Genomic DNA, 19112 nt, shown 5'->3' with positions numbered 1-19112 from the left:
AGAGTCTGAACACCGTGTGGACATACAACACAGACATCACCGAATATCTAGAATATGCCCAGGGTGGGCTTAAGGCCATCAGACTGTTCCCATACAGCAACAAAGGCTCCTCCTCACGTTTGCCTGCCAGGTCCCAGCAAGGTTAAAAAAAAAGGCAACTCCATTTAAAAGAGTTAGGCCCTAACTGTGGGGTACTTTCCTCAAATCAAGAAAATAGTTTCTGCACAAGCCAATGCTCTGCTGGTTTTCCTTAGACATAAAATTTACTTTATTTCTTTTCTTAAAAAGTTAAAAATACAGAAGGTTCAGAAACTGATTTTCTCCTTGCAGATGTTCAAACTGCAGCTTAAGGAGAAAACAATCCTTCACTGAAATGTTTCTCTTAATTATTTTTTTTATTTTTATTTTTTTCAATCATCACCACCATTAGGACAGAGGTTGAGGAGCACTGACTCCACCACTAATTTGATGACGTAGTTTGATTCCAGATTCACATTTCCAGGTGCCAAGAGTCCAGAAAACAGCCATGCTAACTTCTGCCTTCGTATGAGATTTTTTTTTTTATTGAACACAGCAGTGACCGTTGGCATCTTTGAAGCGTAATCGCATCTTAGGTCGGTATTTCTCAAGGTAAAGCAGCTGTTTGGAATTGAAAGCTCCCCTCCTTTTCCTAAAACAAAGAGAATGAAGGCTAGTATCAACGGAAAAAGTACTGCTTCAATCACCATATACATTCTAAGGCAGCTTAGTTCTCGTTTCAAAGCTTTTCTCTATCTTCAAAACAGCATTTTGGCTTGGTTCTGTATCCATTGACACTTTGAAGAAGGATAAACCAGACTAGCACATGCAGTTCCTCACCTGCACGCCAATATTAAAATCAAAATCCAGTTGGCAAATTTCAGCATGTTTTCTTGGATAGGGAGAGTTTATTTTCATCACCAGCAGTAGTCACCGAACAACTTCAAGGTCACCCTTTCCTTGCAGATGCATGTGCTACTTATATATTTGTATCTGAATGTCATGGTCTTACTCAGCTAATATAGTAAGAGGTTCTCAGAAAAGAGCTTCTTGGTATAAAAGGTACCATACCCGAGAAGAGAAAAAAGCAATTTAAGAAAAGAAAATTTCAGAAAAATCTGTTGACAGCAATACAGTTTACAAAGACAACTGAAGACCCTGGGAATCCATAAAAGGATGAATTGCTTTTTTGGCAAAGCTCATTCAACATAATCTTACCTGCTGGGCTTCATTTCAAGATCTGATGTTATCACTAAACCAACAGAGCTCTGCAGTCTCATCCTTCACCAGTTTTGTTATTTTTCCAGACAGGGTGGTTGCTGACATTTCCTGGGTGGATAACGCATTCACCCACAACACCTGTGGGACTGCTGGTGCTCACCTACTTGCTGCAGAAATTCTGCTTGGGGGCCCAACCTCACTAGAATTTTATTTCTTGTTTAATTAGGAGTAATTTGTCCGTGTTCAATTAATCCATAGTTTTTACAGCCTAGACATTTTTTCCTCCCAAGTTCAAAATCTTTTGAGTATTAGGTCAATGGCTTAATATAGAAGTCCAGATTTAAAGCCTCAGCATTAATGTCAAAGTCACACCCGTTATTGTCAGGATATAGCTACTAGAAAACAAATCAAAAATCTAACAAACTCTGCTGAAGATGCACGACATTCAGATACAACGTAAACTGAGAGATTTCTTGAGAATGGGGAAGTTTAACTTACTGCCTTATAAACTGAACTGCATCTTCGTACTTCATTCCACATTCAATGAGAGCAAGTGCAACCAGTACAGGAGCCCTAAGGAAGAAATCAATATTTAAGGAAGATCTAGATAAACAATGTTTTGAACCCCTCAAAATACATCAAATTAATCTATAAACAGATAGCTGAAGTATTTTCTCTTTTTATCTACAGAAAGGCATTCGCCTGCTGAGTACCTAATGTAAAATTTCTTTTAGCAGGCAGCTCTGCTTCCAGCACATACACAAAAAAATAAAAATCAATAACTCCTTAGCGTTTGGGGCATGAAACAATAATTCTAGATTTTTACGCTTTCTCATTTCACTATAACCTAATTTTCTACTTTGCTCAAACAAGTGTGTAACACCTCTTGCGTGCATTTTGCTCCTTATGACACTGTAGATTTAGCTGTTCGTGAGGCAGATCTATAAAGCATTGAACAGATGACTTGTATAGATTTTTTTTTTTTTTTTTAATTACATGCTGTACATGGAACTGGGAGTTCCAGGGACCAGAGAGTAAAATTTTCTACTTTGGAGTCCACATTTCGTAAATCGGTTAAGTGTAAAGAGCTGGCTTTTCAAACAAGCAGAAATCCCAGTACACACTGACTTCCTCCTGGACTGATGTTCACCCCACTGAACACACACAGTTCCAAAAGGCACCTCTGAGTACTGAAGGATTAAACAGGTGCTAACAGTTGGACAACTTGCACTCCTGGCTAAACAAAAACATAGCTCAAGAGAAACAACTCTCAGGGCCATGCTGCACTTGCATAAACACAACTATTCACTTTCCAAAGGAAATATTTTGAAACTTCAAAAGCCACTTTAACCAAAAAAAAAGAAAAAGCTGCCTGTCTTTACTGGAGTTGAAGTTCAATTCCCTGCTACAGGTAGACAGTTTTCCAGATTAAAGCAAAATCTGTAAAGCTCTTGTTTTTCCCTCTGCCAGAAATAGTCCGAGAACAACAGCAAAAAGGTCATTCTGTAAGGAACAGACACAAGTTTATGTGACACACACAAGGTGGGAAGCTTCTGGTACCCTTTGGCCTGGTATTATGCAAGAATCAGGAGAGTTGAAAATCACTTGAGTTACACGTGGCCACCTTCCTAAAGGTGTTCCTCAGATAAAAATAGAGCAGAAATGGATAAACAAACGTGAATTGCCTTGGGGTTTTGGCTCTTGTGCCTTTAAATATTGGCCATTTCTCCCTCTACCTCTTCATTTCCCCCATCTCTTCTTCTCTAGAGGTGGAAATTTAAGAGCTTGATGCACTCCATCTCTGTGCTTACTTGACTTCTTTAATCCACCTTTCTTGTCCACTCATTCATATCCTTAAATATTGACAGTCCCATGGTTGTTGTAAGAATACTAACACTTAAGCTCCATCTCCTTCTAGCCCATAGGATAAATATAACATTCAGAAATTACAGTTGGGAATATGAATGGAGCATTTCGCTTTCCCAAATCAGTCTTTCTTTTTTTATTATTTTATTTCAATTGAAAGGCAGTTCTTCCCAAAGAAGGAAGTTATCTTTTGAGTGCTGAGAAGAGAAATCATCGGTCTGCACGTGAGCAAGAAATACAAGCCTAACTCTTCTTACCACTGAAATGAAGCCACTTGAGAGTAAGAACGTAATTGAACTAGTTTTTCTAAATGCTTTTTCTTTTATTCCCACATGCTTAATATTGTACTACTTAAAAACAAGAGGAAATGAAAAAAACCAACTGTACAGCTTTAGAAATCGTACTATACATGTATATTGTATTTGTCAAGAAGCACAAGAGATTTTGTTTTCGCAGACATAAACTTTCAAATTAATAGCATCTCTAACTGCTTGTGTTGTTCATGATTGACAGAAGTGTTCTGAATAACCTCTCCAAGCTTTTCCTCTCATCCTTGATCAGAGTTATGAAATTACTGAAGGTTTTTAGCAGCAGTAAGTCTCTCTTGCTTTAATGACACAAACTTGATGCTGCTTTAAAGTGTTACTTGGGAGAAAATAGAGAAATTGGCATTTACTTAACACCTTCCGTGACTTATCTCCCAAACAAACTAACTTTAAGTCCAGTACAAAAACAAGCCAGCGGCATACGAACCTTCCCAACCCTGCAACACAGTGAACAGCGACACAGCATCCAGGCTCTTCACGAAATTTGGTTTTCAACAGGTTTAGCCAGTCGTCAACTATCTGATTCGGGGGAGGTGCTCCATCATCAAACGGCCAGTCCTTTGAAGGAAAAAACGATATTAAAAAGGATTTCAATCCATAATCACCAAGAAGGTAACCGTTACTGGGAGAAGCAAACTATTCCGTTCAGCAAGAAGTGAGTATTACATGAACAGTGCTGTGAGTATTGTTCTGGTTGCACAGAAGTCCATGAGTCGATATCATAGCGCAACACTAAATGTTTAACAATCATTTAATTGCACTTTTCAATAAAATTTCAATAAAACTCTACACTAACTCCTTTGTAGTATAGAATTTTTAGAAAAATAGCTGCCCTTGAAATATCATTTCATTAAAAACATGTAAAAATCAATAGACATTTCAAATAAACATTTGAAAGATGAGAACTCTGTAGACTTTTGCCTGTGGTTGTGTCAGCCTTTTAAAATTCCATTTGTACTGCAGCCTCTGAACAGAGGAGAAGCTGCTTCACAACAATCCAAGGGGACCAGCAGAGGAGAAAGTACTACCTAACAACTCAAATGGATCAGTTTGTCCAGCTGCCACGAATCCAATATGCAAGACAGTTAAAATTACCTCAGTATTTTCAAGTCAAAAAAACACATTCACAAGTGAAAAAGAAGAGCGCTTAGACAAAGGCGAAGTCAACAACTAAGCAGCATTTACAATTACATTTCTGCCTATTAAAGGGGTAGCCAACATTTAAACTATTTAGGCCACATTTAATATCAACAACATGGCCGTTAATCAAAATTACATGTCAGAAGCTTCCCATTTTCCTGAGGTCACAGCTCTCTCCTGGAACTCTTGCTAAACGGAGTACTACACGTCCTGCATTTCAGGACCAAGCACAACATCACATGCTTTATAATCTTCTCAGACACAGGGTGTGCTGTAGAAAGAGCACTCCTAGATGCAAGGGAAAAACTAAGACTTAGTAGTTATTTAGCACTTTTCATTAGATGACTGCAATGCATTTTACAAGAGAGACTCATAGCCAGAGTTTCATATTATTCAACAACCTCTCCAAATGGTAGGGAAATTGCTTTGAAAAGAGGCCTCTTCTTCCCTCATTGGCTAGAAACAAGTCTTTCACGTACTATCTTGAGAACAGGTTAATACAAAGTAATACTCTCTGAAGCTTGAAAGAAGCACGCAGAAACTCCGAACAAGTACAACCAAAGGCAAAAAACCACCAGACTTTTCATTTTGAAATGCACTTATTGCTACCCTAACACTTCCTGAATAGCAAGTACAGCTTAGCACAGCCCTCAGCCCAAGAGCACCTTATAAATGTGTTAGCACTTACAAAAGCTGCAAGGTGGAAATATGTGTCTCGGACCTACAGAACCAAAAAGCTTTAAGTTACTGAAATAACTTTATATGCAATTAATTCAGAAAGATACACAAAATCTGACGAGTGCAGAGAACTCCTTTATTAAAGCAAACGGGAAATTAAAAATATCTGGGACAACACAGCAAAATAAAAGGCTATAAAAGCAAGATCATAAAGTAAAACTTGCTCTTTCTAATAAAAGGCTTTTATGAGATTTTCCACTCAATCACACACTGCTAGCTGTATTATTTTAGGCCTAGTGTCATCCACTGTCCCAGAAAGAGATGAGCTGCCAAGACAAGAGGCTTTACCCATCGCAAGATGTTTTCTTTTGAAACTGCCTTGCAAAGAACAGGATTTACATGTCAGTTCTGTGCCCTAGTTTTAGGTAAAATTAAATCCTTTCCTTCAGACCAAATGCAGGAGCTCACTCCATTGCTTTAGCTTACATGTTAACCATCACGTCCACACAACTCCTGTGCTGGCCTGAATTAATCACAATTGTCATTTCCCCACAGATCATCACCTTCCCGGGAATGGCACACCACCGACATTAAAGTAGCACTGATAAAATACTGCTGCATGTGACACTGCCCAGAACGAGGAACAAGAATAATTCTGGGACTAGAAAAGTAATTGCTGCAAAGTTTTGCAGGTTTTTTTTCCTGATTATGAGTTCTGCCAGCATCACCTCCGAATCCCTGTCGGACAGGATAGAAAACAAATTGCTAAGCTCCACGACCAAAACAGTCATTAATAACCAGGATGATGCACTGAGATTGCACAAACAGAAAATATAGCTCTTTTGTGCCACCCTGCAGTAGCTGGGAAGGATTATAGACAAGAAAGGGTTATTCTTATTTACCCTTTATCTGGAGCAGCCTTGCTCAGCAGAACAGCTCTGGGTTTGTCAGTCAGCAATGACTGCAGGACTGGCAATGCAGAACTGAGATGACCAAGAAGCAGTAACAGGACTTTAAAATGACAAAGGACCCTTTCTTCAAAACCGGTGTGCAACTTGCACTGAAGTTACAGCAGCAAAACGCCCACAGAACTGCCTGCATCTGCATAGGATGTGACCACAGCCACCAGCGGGGAACTTTCCCACCTTCAATACCAGAGTCCACAGCGGTGCCGTATCGATGGCAAAGAAGTCACAGCTCTAACACGGGCACTCCCGGCTGCCCGCTAGCATTCAGGCCATTCTGCTGGGCACAGAGTGTCAAGAAAGTTTGATCCAGGCATGAACAGTAAATGAAGGACTGATTGAAGTGGAACAATGAAACGTGTCTTAGATCCTGAAGATGAACAAAACTCCTTGGTTGCCAGCCAGTGCACAAATAATTCCAGAAAAAAAACTGCCAGTTTTTCTCCGATGTAGCATTTCTATGTCACAAGACCTTACACATGAACATAACTGTAAGAACCACATAAGCCCACAGAAACTAAATCCATCCCCGCCTCCTGTCTCCTGGATTTAATCTCTGTTGATAAACATGCGCATGCAATAGTACTACTTCAAACATGGAACATCTAATTCTCTACTTTCTCACTATGCCATCTGCCAAAGCTACTCTCTAGCTGCCACATTCTACCCATCTTGCCAGTACATGATCCTGTATCCCGGCATGAGAGCAGGCTTTGCTAAAATGCTCTCATTTTCAGGGGTTTCACTATGCTTTTGACCTCAACAGTTTTAAAATAGACACTAATCTCTCTCAGGCTGTGTTTTTAATCTTAATGTTATTTTTGCAAGCAAATATTAGCTTTAAATAGTGATGTGTTATTTTCTCAGCCAGATGGTAATTCAATACCATTTCTGAACAGCAACAGGACTCTGCTTTCAAAAAGCACGCATTCATAGGAAGGAAAAGCTATACAGGAGGTGGTCATGTCGGTGACTAGTTAAGCTTATCTCAAATAGCAAAACACTATTGCAATACAGTAAATTACTAAGATAACCTCATGACTGGGATCATCAGGATCACTAATGACATTAGCAGCAAACCTTCCCTGTCACCTCCTGCTTTCTGTTACCCTTAACAGATGCCTGGCGGATTTATGCTCTCTCCTTCCGCAGCAGCGGAGTACTGAGAAGAACTGGTACATACGAAACGCGGAGAAGCTTGTTAGCTGCAGCAAATGTGTCCAGACACAAGACTCTCACATATGTTACTCAAAGCGAAAGGCTCTCCAACAGAACAGTGCTTAGCAGAGCTGGCGGAAACACTATTTCCAGTTTTTAGAAAAGCTTCCTCAAAAAACTGCTTTCAGTTCAAACCTAGCCAACACCAAGTTTTGAAAGTTACTCGAGAACCAAAATCCCCAAACCATTTCGGAAGCGCAGGCTCCAGAGCGCAGAGCACTCCCCAACTCCTGCAGTTGCCCTGGAGGCCATGGACTGGAGAGAAGGTGGATTTCGCTCACAGCTGCGGGAGCCAAGGTCAGCTGGCCTCACAGGGCAGCCACCCTGGCAGAGGTGGACACCTGCAAAACTGTCCTAAGTCTTCTAGGAAGAACTCGGATCTGTGCTCTGACACGGGAACACAGAAATACTCTAAGCCCCAGCTTAAATCAGAGCTCTGAGGGCTTCCACACCAGAAGTTTAATCCTTCCAGTCTCTGGCAACCTTCGGAGTATCGCAGCTAGAGGTTTCACAGGAGCGTGCCCAAAAATACTGTGATGCTCAAGTCCAAGACAGCTCTAGAGTGAACAAAAATGCTATTCCAGAGCACAGCCCTAGGAGCACTGGTAGCCTTATAGTGACTGATTTTTCCAACAACACTGAGGCACACGTGGCTGCCTGGAACTGGAGTAAATGCTTACTAGGGCCAGCAGCCAAGAAACCTGACTGACCTGTACGTGGAGTTTTCACAGATATGTCAGGATACAAGTTTTTCTCCTAATGGAAAACTGCAGAAGTTTTCCTCAGACTGAGCCCATAAAAATCAAGAGGCAATAGAAGACTGACTACCTGCAACAAGAAGGTAAGATGCAATTTCTGGCCTCAAAACAGAGCATTACTCACTCCAGTAAAATAAACTGATTATATCTGACACACTGTAATAATTCAGAAGTATTGCCTGGAAAAATACTGCCTGCAAGCTTAGTATGAGCACACACCTATTAAAAAAACCTCCCCTAAAACACCAAGCAATGCTAGACGATATTGTCAGACAGTCATTGCATAACACAACTCTGAGTAGCAGTTAAGGAATTCCACCTGCTGACCAGGGAAGCCACCAGCAGCCAGGCTCCATTTAGAGGTAAGCAGTGAGGAGGCTATCGATCAATATCCTGCTACAGTCAGTCCATGGAAGCCTGGATCAACTTGTCAGCTATACTCTCAAAAGGTGGCACTTTTTGAAAGAGCGAGAAAAGGGAGTTTTATCTGCATCCCGAGAAGGCCATGAGCGAAGCCAAGAAGTGCTGTATCTAGAGAAAAGGACCAAACCGATTTGTATGAAACAACAAAGCTCAACATTGGATTAGTATTGAACTAGTCACTAAAAGGCAATCAAAATATCTCAACAAGTCCAGAAATCCAGGAACTGACATTTCTAGTGCAACTAAAGCGCTCCAGCAATAGTAATGAATCAGCAAGTACCTTTCACAAAAGTACAGGGAGTTTCTCAAAACCAGCTTTATCTGATGCAGGTGATCACATTGGTTTTGGCCAATCTGAAACAGTTATAAGTTCTTGCCCAAAGCATGAAGGCCTTCCCCACCACTTCTAGACAAGTGATTTTCATTTTTAGACAGCTTTAAAGGCAACTCACTAGAACCTGGATTCCTTCTTTTTCAATAGGAGCTTGATCATAAGTGGCATCACAAACTCGCACCAAGGTTGTCACTCCATACTTCTTCAGCTCCTTTAAGAAAAAGGAAAACATGTGAGCACACTAACAGAGCGAAGAATTAAAGAACTTTCTCATCAGTTACAAAACTAAACATTTTACAGTCTCAGCAGTGCCGCAACTATTGCACAGCTCCAAGGTGACTACACAATGAAGGAGCAAGGGCCAACAGAGAAAGGGGGGTTTATGGCCTACATCAGGACAAGGGTTACAAGTGACAGGAATAAATGTGAAACACCTCTGAATTCTTCTCTAGGGAAGCACTAGGTGGAAAAAAATTACACGTATAAGAGGAAAATTAAAATAGCTCCTTATATGCTCTATGCAGCTTCTTCTTCTCTTTAAATAGAAGCCTGGAACTGTTTGCTTCAGCCAGTGTTGACATTTTGAGGCAGGGAGGAACAGAACACACACACCACCATACTCTAGCTTCCTTGTAATGCACTATAAGTAGCACATTGTGCTAGATAAATAATCAGAAGATCAAACAAAAGCTGTTCCAGTTCACTTTGAAGGTTCATACAGTAAGCAGAATTTCCTCTCATGTTTGGACTAAATCACGATAACTCCTAACAATTAGCAATAATATATATTCCAAAGTCAAGACTCCTGAAAAAGGAAGACAATCCACAACAATGGGGAAAAAAAATATTTATAAAGACCAAAAGAATGTGCCTTTCAGACAAGATTAACCACTAATATCTGAACACATTCATGGTGAAGAGCACACTGCTAAATGATGGAAGTCTGTTAATAGCCCCAGCCAGACATCAGTATCAGATGACAGGATCTCTTTGGAATGAAAGAGACCTGCATGTTCAAGATAAAAGTCATCTAGATGTAAGATATAAGGGCACAAAGATATAGCAGGTTTGGAGCAAGCTAACATGCAGAAATACACTGTACTACTATTTCTCTGATGATATAATCTGTTACTTTTTCAGAAAACTGAGTATTAAGTTTTGCAGTATTTAAGATCTTATTGTGTCAGTAACGGTCTGTTCATTGTAATTGACTCTTCCCACAGTTCAACCCAGGCAGATGTCATTTTTCATGGATAATTTCTGGCACCCAAAATCTCTGACAATTCTGGGATTGGTAGGGCAGTTCGAGACCACATCCTGTACATTAAAACATCAGTTTAAGTAGTATGCTTAATCCTACTCTAAGGAAGAAGACAGCTCAGAAAACACTTACAATTCTGTTAACTACTTCTTTAATAGCCAAAAGATGAGCAATAAGTCAATATATTACAAGCATTGAATTATTTAATGAAAAATAACATCTAAAAATCACAGAATGTGCAGCCCTTCAGAAACCAGAATGACAGCAAGGGTGTGTGTTTGTATTCTAGAATGGAAGCTCATCCAGCCTCCCACAATTAGAGAAATGAAGGACTTCGGAAAAAGTAATCGGTGGATTCTCTTCTCATACTGTCAAGAGAATGTGAACAGTATATTAAAGATAAAAATGCCTTAAGTTTCACACAACATAAAACATATAGGCAAAGCATTAAGCAACAGGTGTGAAGAATGACTTTTCATTACTTCTACAGAAACCATGAGCACATACAGGAAGAAGGATGATACTTTGAGTGCCTTACCTCTATGAACTTGCTGAGGGTTGCATTGGTTGGGTTGTGAGTGATCAGGAAACGCATATTCTCATAAGTAATTTCCACGGGGGCTGGACGGTTCATAATGGCAAACAAAATGTGTAAGGGGCCAAAAAAATTTAAAAAAAAAAAAAAATCAATAACCTTGGAAACGTTTCACAGCAGAAAACATTAAAAAGACCGCTAAAATGCCTGGGATTGATCAGAGCTTGCTTTGACGTGTTTGTTCCTTAAAGAATTCACTTCTAGAAAAGCAGGTTTGTTTCAGAATCCACTTGAATTCAACTTCGGCCTCAATTACTGTGGGTGGTATCCTTCAGACTCCAAAAATTCTGACTACATGCAAGACTAGGCAGCCTGTTCTACATTTAGGCACTGGTGAGGCAAAAAAGTAAGGGCAGATTTTCTCTCCACTTTGTTTTCTTGATGCTTAGTTTTGCTAGAGTCAATAAGAGGAATATGCTTCCAATGTGCAGAAGATATCCCATATATTTGAGTGTGTTCGCTGTGTCTGGAGTCTTCAAGGCAAAGTAATTATGGCACGTAGAACCCCCTGCACTCAGCTCACTTGTCAGCCAGGATGCTGTGCTGGGCCTGGCAGAAGTCTGCCCTCACACTCAGAATCGCCATAAATGTGCGGCGTATATTCCAACGGAACTCCTAAAGAGAAGAAAAATACCATGTAAGAGGATGTGCTGCTTCTACTTCCAGAAACACCAAGTATCGGCCCTGCCAGAGAAACTCAAATTAGACTAGATAAGACTATGTTTAAAAAACAAACAAAAAAAAAAAATCAATCTTTACTAGAGTCTGGTTAGTTGTAATCCCGAATATTCTTTCGGCACCGAGTACATTCTAACCCAGAGACACGGGACTTCTCGTAACTACTGTCGCTGACAGCCAGGCACCAGAACCGAGAACAAGGAAACCTTTCTGTGCTCTCTGCGGCCCCCTCCCTCCTCACCAGGTGCTCTAGAAGAGGAGAAAATAGCACAAAGCCAAGTACACGCTTGAAAGTGTCTGTTGGTACAGTCATACCTGTTTGGCTTAAGCCCAAATATGTAAAATATATTGTCAGTATGGCTTTATTTTCTCGACAAAATAAGCAGTACAAGCAGAAATAAGAGGATAACTGTCATACATTTGAGCTTTTGCTAGCAGATAAATTGCACCAACATTGTTATAGCACCAAACTCCCTAGAGTAGTAAGGAGATATCCTCCAGAAATCAGTCATTTCAAAAGCAACCAAATGGCCATTTAGCAGTAATAACTTTTAGTTATTCTCAGTCCTATCTGTGTTTACAGACTAGGGCATTAAAACAGCAGCAGCTTCCTAACGCACAGGATTCAAAATATAGATGTTTTAGCAACAACAATAAAAGATGGAAAATGTAATTCTACCATGAAGTTTAGGGGGATGGAAATGGAGCTAACCTAAACTAGCTCAACTGATTTAAGAGTGAAACACTAAATAAGCAACATGGCTTTTCACAGCGTTTAAAAAGCATGAAGCCAAAGAGTCACAACTGACACTTCTTTAAGGAAAGAGTTTTAAATCAGTTGAATAAAATCCAAACTAGCAGCCAGAAGTCACAGGCCTGCAACTCAAGCGGAAAGGTCAACGTGGCACACTCAAGTGAATACAATTACGGAAAAAACACACATGCATGGAAGTTCACACCCCAAACTTCTGGTACACTCAACATTTTAATGAGATCCTCACTTTAAAATAGTCAAATCAAGTAGTATGGAATTACCTTTTTCACTGACATGAAGTCAAAAATCACCCAAAGAACAGCAATTATTTCCTTAAAGAACAGCTTTCAATGCCAAAAAAATACATTAATTAGGTTGCCAGAGGCAAGAACAAAGATGTTTTCAATAACCTCCCCTGACCTTAACGCAGTTCTTACTCTGAGTGACTGAAATACAAATTTCAAAAATGAATCCTGGAATATTTTATCAGTGTAATGACTACAGGATTAAGTCTCACCCCAGACGGAAGAGTCCCATCTAAACACATCATACTCAAGTCCTTACACTTGTCAATTCTCGCACATTTGTCACAACTCTCTCATATATACTACCGAATCTCAAAGCAAAGGATTTGTTAAAATGTATAAGTCTGCTATAGCTGTGATGTACCAGGAACAGAATGGCTAAAGTTTCAGCATCCACGTGTCCAACACCTGTAAAACTTGCCTGAAAAAACACTTTCTTGCATCAAATACCAGCCTGTTTTTCCCACATTTGAACACACGTTCCCATCACCCAACATGTCCTGGAGAGTGACCTGCAGACTTACATTACAGGAAGAGTTTCAAAACCAACTTTTTAGGACCTAACAAGGTCATTTAAATAAAAACAGTGGTCAACAGATCTTGGCATAGGAGATCAAAACTTGGAGAGCATTACAAAGTACACTGTCACAAAGGCATGAGCTATTGTGTCATATTTAAACAAATCCTTTAAACATTTTTCTTTTCAGCACCAATAATTTGGTTGGAAGAGCCTCATCCAGTGCTATTTGCACTGCGAGTTGTATCAGATCAGGTCGTTATGGTTACACTTCTCCTCCCTAAAGCAAATCAAAGAGGGAATTTCAACCCAATTATGTTAAAAGTCTTTTGTAAAGACTATTTACCAAGTCATTAAGAAAAGACACAGAGAGATGACATGTTCCAGTAAATTAAGTATGGCAGGGAGAGTCACCAACACAAGTCCTACTCTCAGATCTGCAGCTGCTCGTCGTCTGACCTTGGCCAAGCCACTTTCAGCAGCTCAACCCGTCTGCAGAACAGGAATGACACCATCTTACCTTCCCCAAAGGAATATTACTGAAGCATTTAATTAGCTAGTAGCTAAGGAGTGATTAAAAAGGTAAAGCACTGTATTTAAGTCTGAAAAATGATTTCCAGAAGGATAAGAAGTTTATGTAGCACGCAATCCTATTTTTAAAAGTTCGGTTACCGACACACATATCCTTTCCTCCCATGACTTTTCAACTGCTAACTGCTAAGCTGAAGTTTAAAAAGAAAAACCAAGCTTCCAATTAAGAAAATGAAAAACAGGAAAAGCCCTATTATCTACAACTTCTGATCTTCCCAAGTATATACTTTAAAATTTCTTCCTCCCTGCATTAACAAGCAAATTTGCACTTCAAAATCCCAAGAGAACTGAGCACTATGAAACTGACGACGATAAATAGTAACCAGGTCTAAGCACAACATAAAACAAGAAATCATTTTTCAGCCAATTAACCTTCAACTTTTTATACTTAGAAAGTGAGATAGTACATGGAGAGAAACCAAAAAATTACTACATGTTTTATGTGGCCGGCCTTAGCAAGGGAGCAGAAGTACCCAACACATCAACACTGCAGAAGAGGTGCAACAGCTCCATCAGGAACCAGAGGAGGAGAAAAAGCAGAGACAGCAGCAGAAAAGCAGCCAACAATAGCCACTCATGCATCTGAAAAGAACTAGATATGCCTGGGAGTCAGTTCCTGATGTTGTTTAACTTAATTATCAGGGAATAATCATCAATCAAGATGCCTATCTACACAACCAAGTTTAGTGAGCTGTGACAGTCTCTGCGCCTACAGACAGGACTAATTTAGGTTATAACTAACAGCACTGCGAGCTCCCCACCTCTCACACAGCCATACATGCCGAGAAAGCTTGATAAAGCCTAATGAGGCCAATTTGAGAAGAATGTCTTTCAAAATACTATGAACGTGCAAGAATATGCTCAAAACGTAAGCAAGGGGCAGACCTATTAACTAGCACAAATAAATCAGGGTGATTAACTAATGAAGAGAGAACAGTTAAATTAATTCCTGACTTGACAGAAACTTCACTTAAGATTTCTTTAAGTAAAAATCTAACACACCTACAATATTCATCTCCAGTGGCTGGCTCCTCTATCATTGCATTAACTCCTAAATGAGACACTTCAATAGGGCAAGTCACTCTGTCTTCTATATTGAGCTTATACAAGTTCAGGGAGACAGGTCTAATGAAAAACAAGTAATAACATCATAACGAATTCATAGTTCCACCATCTCCTTCAAAGCACACCGGTAAAAGTGCTGCCTTAGCTACACTGAGACAGGGAAACAGCTTGCAACAGCTGCAGCTTCCAGAGATTGCAAAACATGGATACCTTTGGAAAGGTCACTTGGATCACCTTTCAAAATAACCCAGCGCACAGGATGCACGGCAAAGCCCGCTAATTTGTCACTCAGTATTAAAAGAATAATTCAGTGTTTTGAAGACCAGTATTTTGAAATCACCTCAACTAGATTTGTTCCTCTAAGTGGGAATCCACATTTGATATTAACGAAGTCGGGTCACGAGCTGCTGAATTTTTCCTCTTCTATAAAACGTCATTCTTGTGGTTTGCACCTACACACGTGGAATCAGCACCTCAGCGCACTGACGGTACACAACTTGATCCCATAAAAACTGCCATCCTGATACGATGCTGCAGCCCAGACAGGCTTCTCCTGACACTACGTACGTTACATTTCTCTTCCCTGCATTGCCTCGCTAAGTGACCCACATTCAATCCATACACTATCGAAACATCCCGCTGCTTCTAAAACACAAGGTGCTTTTCAAGTGAAAGAAATCACCAAGACCTCCAAATTGAGCCTTAAAGCCGCGGAAACACATGTTAACAAGAACCAAAGCAACCATCTTTTCTAAAATATACTCTCCCAGTATATAGAGAAAAGAAACTCTGGAACTAACATTCTTGGAAAAAATTCTTGAGTGCTGTCTGAAAGCTCGCTCAGAATGACACGTGCCTAGAGAGGGGTGAGGTCAAAAATTTTACTGTTCCACCCTATCCACCCCCGCTGCGGAGCTCCCTCCCAGCCTGCTGACAAGTTCTGCGGGTGACTCATTCGTTTCCTTTCACACTAACCCAGTCGATCCGTCCTAGGCCGTAAAACCCACAGCAGAAGATAGAGATCTGCCGTAGCAAGAGAAAAAAAAAAGTCCAGATTAAAGAAGTCTCATCTTAAAAGTGACACATCAGGAAACAGTAAGAATTGTCAAATGTACCATGCAGGACTACTCAGTAAGAGAACAATCCTGCAGCAAAACTCAAAATTGAGTACTATGCAGAAAAAGTTTAGCTGCCATCCCTAAATTTGGGTGAGGTCAAACCACTGTATCCAACACTGGCATCGATGCAGAGATCATCATCCTGGCAAGCACAGCAGATACTGCATTAGCTCTTTCAGAAAGAATTGATAGGCATGCGTGCTTTATGCTTCAGGTCTTTTCTTTCCTGTGAAACAGAACCTGCTTCATAGTTAAAAATGCTAAAATGCTGTTCTGACACGGGATTTTTTGAACGCCTTCCCCACCCACCATTTAGTTTTTAAAATCCCTACAGAGGACACATTTGAATGTTATTTACATACCATGCCCAAAAAGTTTAAAGTTACTTATGAGTGTTTGAAGTCAAAACCAAAAGGCCCCTCTAACAAAATGAAACTCAAGCTATTCTCCTGTGTAAGTCACAGAATTACATTTAAGTAAAATCAAGTTACTTTAGACAACAGTTCATGAGTATGTGACGCTAACAACTCATTCCTAAAAATCAGAATGCTGAAGTCGCCTAAGCTGTATCAACTGTTGGTTTTTGAAAACACAGTCCTGCTAGATCATCAGCTTCCCTGACAACTCAGACTAAATATTCTCACACTTGAAGATGAAATATCAAAAAAAACCCCAACCTGCCACCCTAAAAACCATTAACAAGTCAAGCAGGACTTAAAAGCAATTTCAAATCACGCAGCAAGAGGGATATTATTCTATGAAGTTACAGAGTTGAATTACTTGCATCTTAGTCATCTCACTTATTTGAATTTGCTGTGTACCTCTGCAGGAAAAATGACTTAGTGAAGAGTTGGCTCCTTTTCCACGCTCCTGTGGCAGTTAAATTCAGTCTGAAAACTGAAACTGAAGCTTACTGATAAATTTCACTGCACGTCCACAAAGTCTCAATTGTTAAAATCCACAGTCCATTATTTCGAGCAGAGCTAGACTTTCAGTGTAAGAGACCAAAAAGAATTTAACTTTTTAGTACAGAAAAGAGGGAAACATGGGGAAACAAAAAGGTACACCTAACAGTGACCTGAATAGAGACAGCAACCCAGCATCTCAAGTGTTATAACAGTAAAAAGGATCAAGAGATTTAAGACGCCTTTACTCCTTCATAATTAAAAAAATGAGCCATGAGATGATACAGAAGTCAACAGCCACTATAAAGGTATTTTATACTCTCTTATGATATGCATCAGCCAGATATTGGCCTAAATATGTGGCAGCCTAATCTAGCACTGCAATTCACACGCATCAAAGAGAGTAACTTCTACTCCAGATTCTCAAGCCATTAGGTCTATTTTTCAATATTTAGACAGAGCTGTTTTAAATCTCCAACTCTTTAACAGGCAAATAGCTGTCAAACTAATCCAGATACAACAGACAACACAGAGCTGCTCTCTGCTAGTTCACTAACGGTACATTACTGACAACATGTTTTCTCCTCCAAAGATATCAAAATATACAACCTACACCACTTACAAAAATTATCTGCTCGCACTACAATATCTCAAGAGCTATGTTTTCAGCTGTGGATCGTCTTCCTTAAAGCCAGGACAGAATCGTGCCTTTCCACAACCCATGCGTCGCCCAGCTCTCCCCAGGGCCGCCCATCAGCGCTCTCCCTCCCAGGCCTCACAACAGTTAACCAACACACTGGCACTCCACCACAGGGCAAAGTCCAGTGGCAGAAGCGAGGAAAACGGCTGCGATCACAGTTCAGCTCCGATAGAGGAAGAGCATTTAGTACTGCTGTGTGGAAGAAGATAATGGATATTTGCAGGTAAGTAAACCTGAAGTCAATCACCTATGTTTATTAGAGATGTATGTAAAAACATCACAACTAGACCCACGTAAGCAGCCTGACATTCCTGCCTGTGCATCCATACATACACAGATCCTTACTCCTACCTTAACTCCAACCATCTTTTCTTTCCAACAGTTGAGTTCATTAAATCCAAGTATTTCTACATGGTGAGTCATAAGGAGATAGAGTTTTCTGGCTGCTGCTAGTGGTGGGTTTATCTTTTTTTCTTCTTTAAATACTAACTGCAGTTCTGAGTCAGAACCTGACTGGTTCATTTTGGGAGTTTTGAAGTGAGTTTCCATTTATACAGTAGCCTTTAAAAGCCAACTTTCTGCCTTCCTCCTCCTCAAACTGAAACCAACAAGCACACAGCTGCCCCAAGAGAAAAAGCAGATCGTGACTAATCACACCAAGGAACCACAAGGAACCATCACCGCAACTGAGTGGAAGCCACTTCTTCGGTCATCCCTGTACTGTAACACCTCCCAACCTGCAACCTTGCCTGTGCCCCAAATCCCAGACCTCTCCCGCTCTCAATAACTAAGGCTCCTCACCCACCAAAGCACGCCCTAAGCAGCAAACCACAGCCATTCCACACCACTTCGTCTCAGGGCCTTCCTGCAGGTCACTCCGAGCACCCTCAGCAACACCACACCAGTACTTTCTTTAGCCACTGCGCTGGCCAGACTTCACCAACTCCCCCTTCCATCCCAGGCAGCTCCAAATCCCACAGGGCAGCCCTCTATCTACACAAACCAGCCTCGGCGTTCACAACCCTGCCCCCACTCAAACCCCAGGAAAACCACCACATCCTGGACACCCTTCCTTTCCAGCTCCACATGTCCCCCTCCAGCCTGAGAAAGATTCCCCCTCCCCCCCACATTGCTCCCAGCTTTCCCCCTCCATTTTCCAGCCCAGATCCCAGAAAAATTCTTTACCCTTTACAGATCATCTCCAGGACTAACAGATGGCAGGTCCCCTTCCCCCAAAACAACCCTCCCATCCTTTCTCAAACTCTTCCCCCATCCGTACATAACAGCAACACTTCCCGATTCCTGTCTTCTTGGAGAAGATTCTTTACAGTCTCCTTATCCTCCCACTGTTGCAATCTTACGGGCAGTCCCCCCCCCCTCTGAACAGCCCCCCAAGCCCAGGTACAAGGCAGACTCCCTCCCCTAAACCATCCCTTTGGGGTTCCACAGGGGGATGCACACAAACCAGTCCTGCAGACCTCGGGGGTGGGCACTGTAAGTCAACTCCATCCCACAGGGGAGGGGAGGACCCTCCAAACCAGCCTTGCAGGTAGAAGGGACACCCCACAAAGCAGCCCAAACCTGCAGGCAAGGGCTACTACCCTCAACCGGTCTTTACCGGCCATGGGGGTCCCTCATACCAGTCCAATCCCACAGGCAGAAGGGAGACACCCCCC

The 19112-nt window shown here is 41.0% G+C and overlaps 1 protein-coding gene across 3 annotated transcripts; it reads right to left on the bottom strand.

Annotated features, from left to right (window-relative positions):
* Positions 1-428: 428 nt before the first annotated feature.
* PTP4A2 (protein tyrosine phosphatase type IVA, member 2) lies at positions 429-10967 on the bottom strand. 3 transcript variants are annotated; one of them, XM_009884530.1, is made up of 5 exons: positions 10747-10967; positions 9066-9158; positions 3859-3989; positions 1738-1812; positions 429-670 (listed from the first exon to the last, which is right to left on the bottom strand). In XM_009884530.1, the coding sequence occupies exons 1-5, from the start codon at positions 10840-10842 to the stop codon at positions 562-564; spliced, it is 504 nt and encodes a 167-aa protein (XP_009882832.1). In that variant the 5' UTR covers positions 10843-10967; the 3' UTR covers positions 429-561. The 3 variants fall into 3 exon arrangements, with proteins under 3 accessions (XP_009882832.1, XP_009882833.1, XP_009882834.1); XM_009884531.1 differs by lacking the exon at positions 1738-1812 and having other exon boundaries at positions 10747-10884; XM_009884532.1 differs by lacking the exon at positions 9066-9158 and having other exon boundaries at positions 10747-10884.
* Positions 10968-19112: the final 8145 nt, after the last annotated feature.

This window comes from Charadrius vociferus, unplaced genomic scaffold, assembly GCF_000708025.1.
Source record: "Charadrius vociferus isolate BGI_N301 unplaced genomic scaffold, ASM70802v2 scaffold1485, whole genome shotgun sequence".
In the NCBI taxonomy this organism is placed as follows: Eukaryota; Metazoa; Chordata; class Aves; order Charadriiformes; family Charadriidae; genus Charadrius; species Charadrius vociferus.
Note: the sequence above shows the minus strand (reverse complement) of the source record. Positions and strands in the feature narration are given on the sequence as shown.

Bases quoted from the DNA above. Each gene is read 5' to 3' on its own strand.
- PTP4A2 (XM_009884530.1), bottom strand. From the start codon at position 10,842: ATGAACCGTCCAGCCCCCGTGGAAATTACTTATGAGAATATGCGTTTC. The intron at 9,159-10,746 runs GTAAGGCACTCA...TTTTTCTTAAAG, and splicing joins CCCTCAGCAAGTTCATAGAG to GAGCTGAAGAAGTATGGAGT. The intron at 3,990-9,065 runs GTGAGTTGCCTT...TTTCCTTCAAAG, and splicing joins AAGAAGGAATCCAGGTTCTA to GACTGGCCGTTTGATGATGG.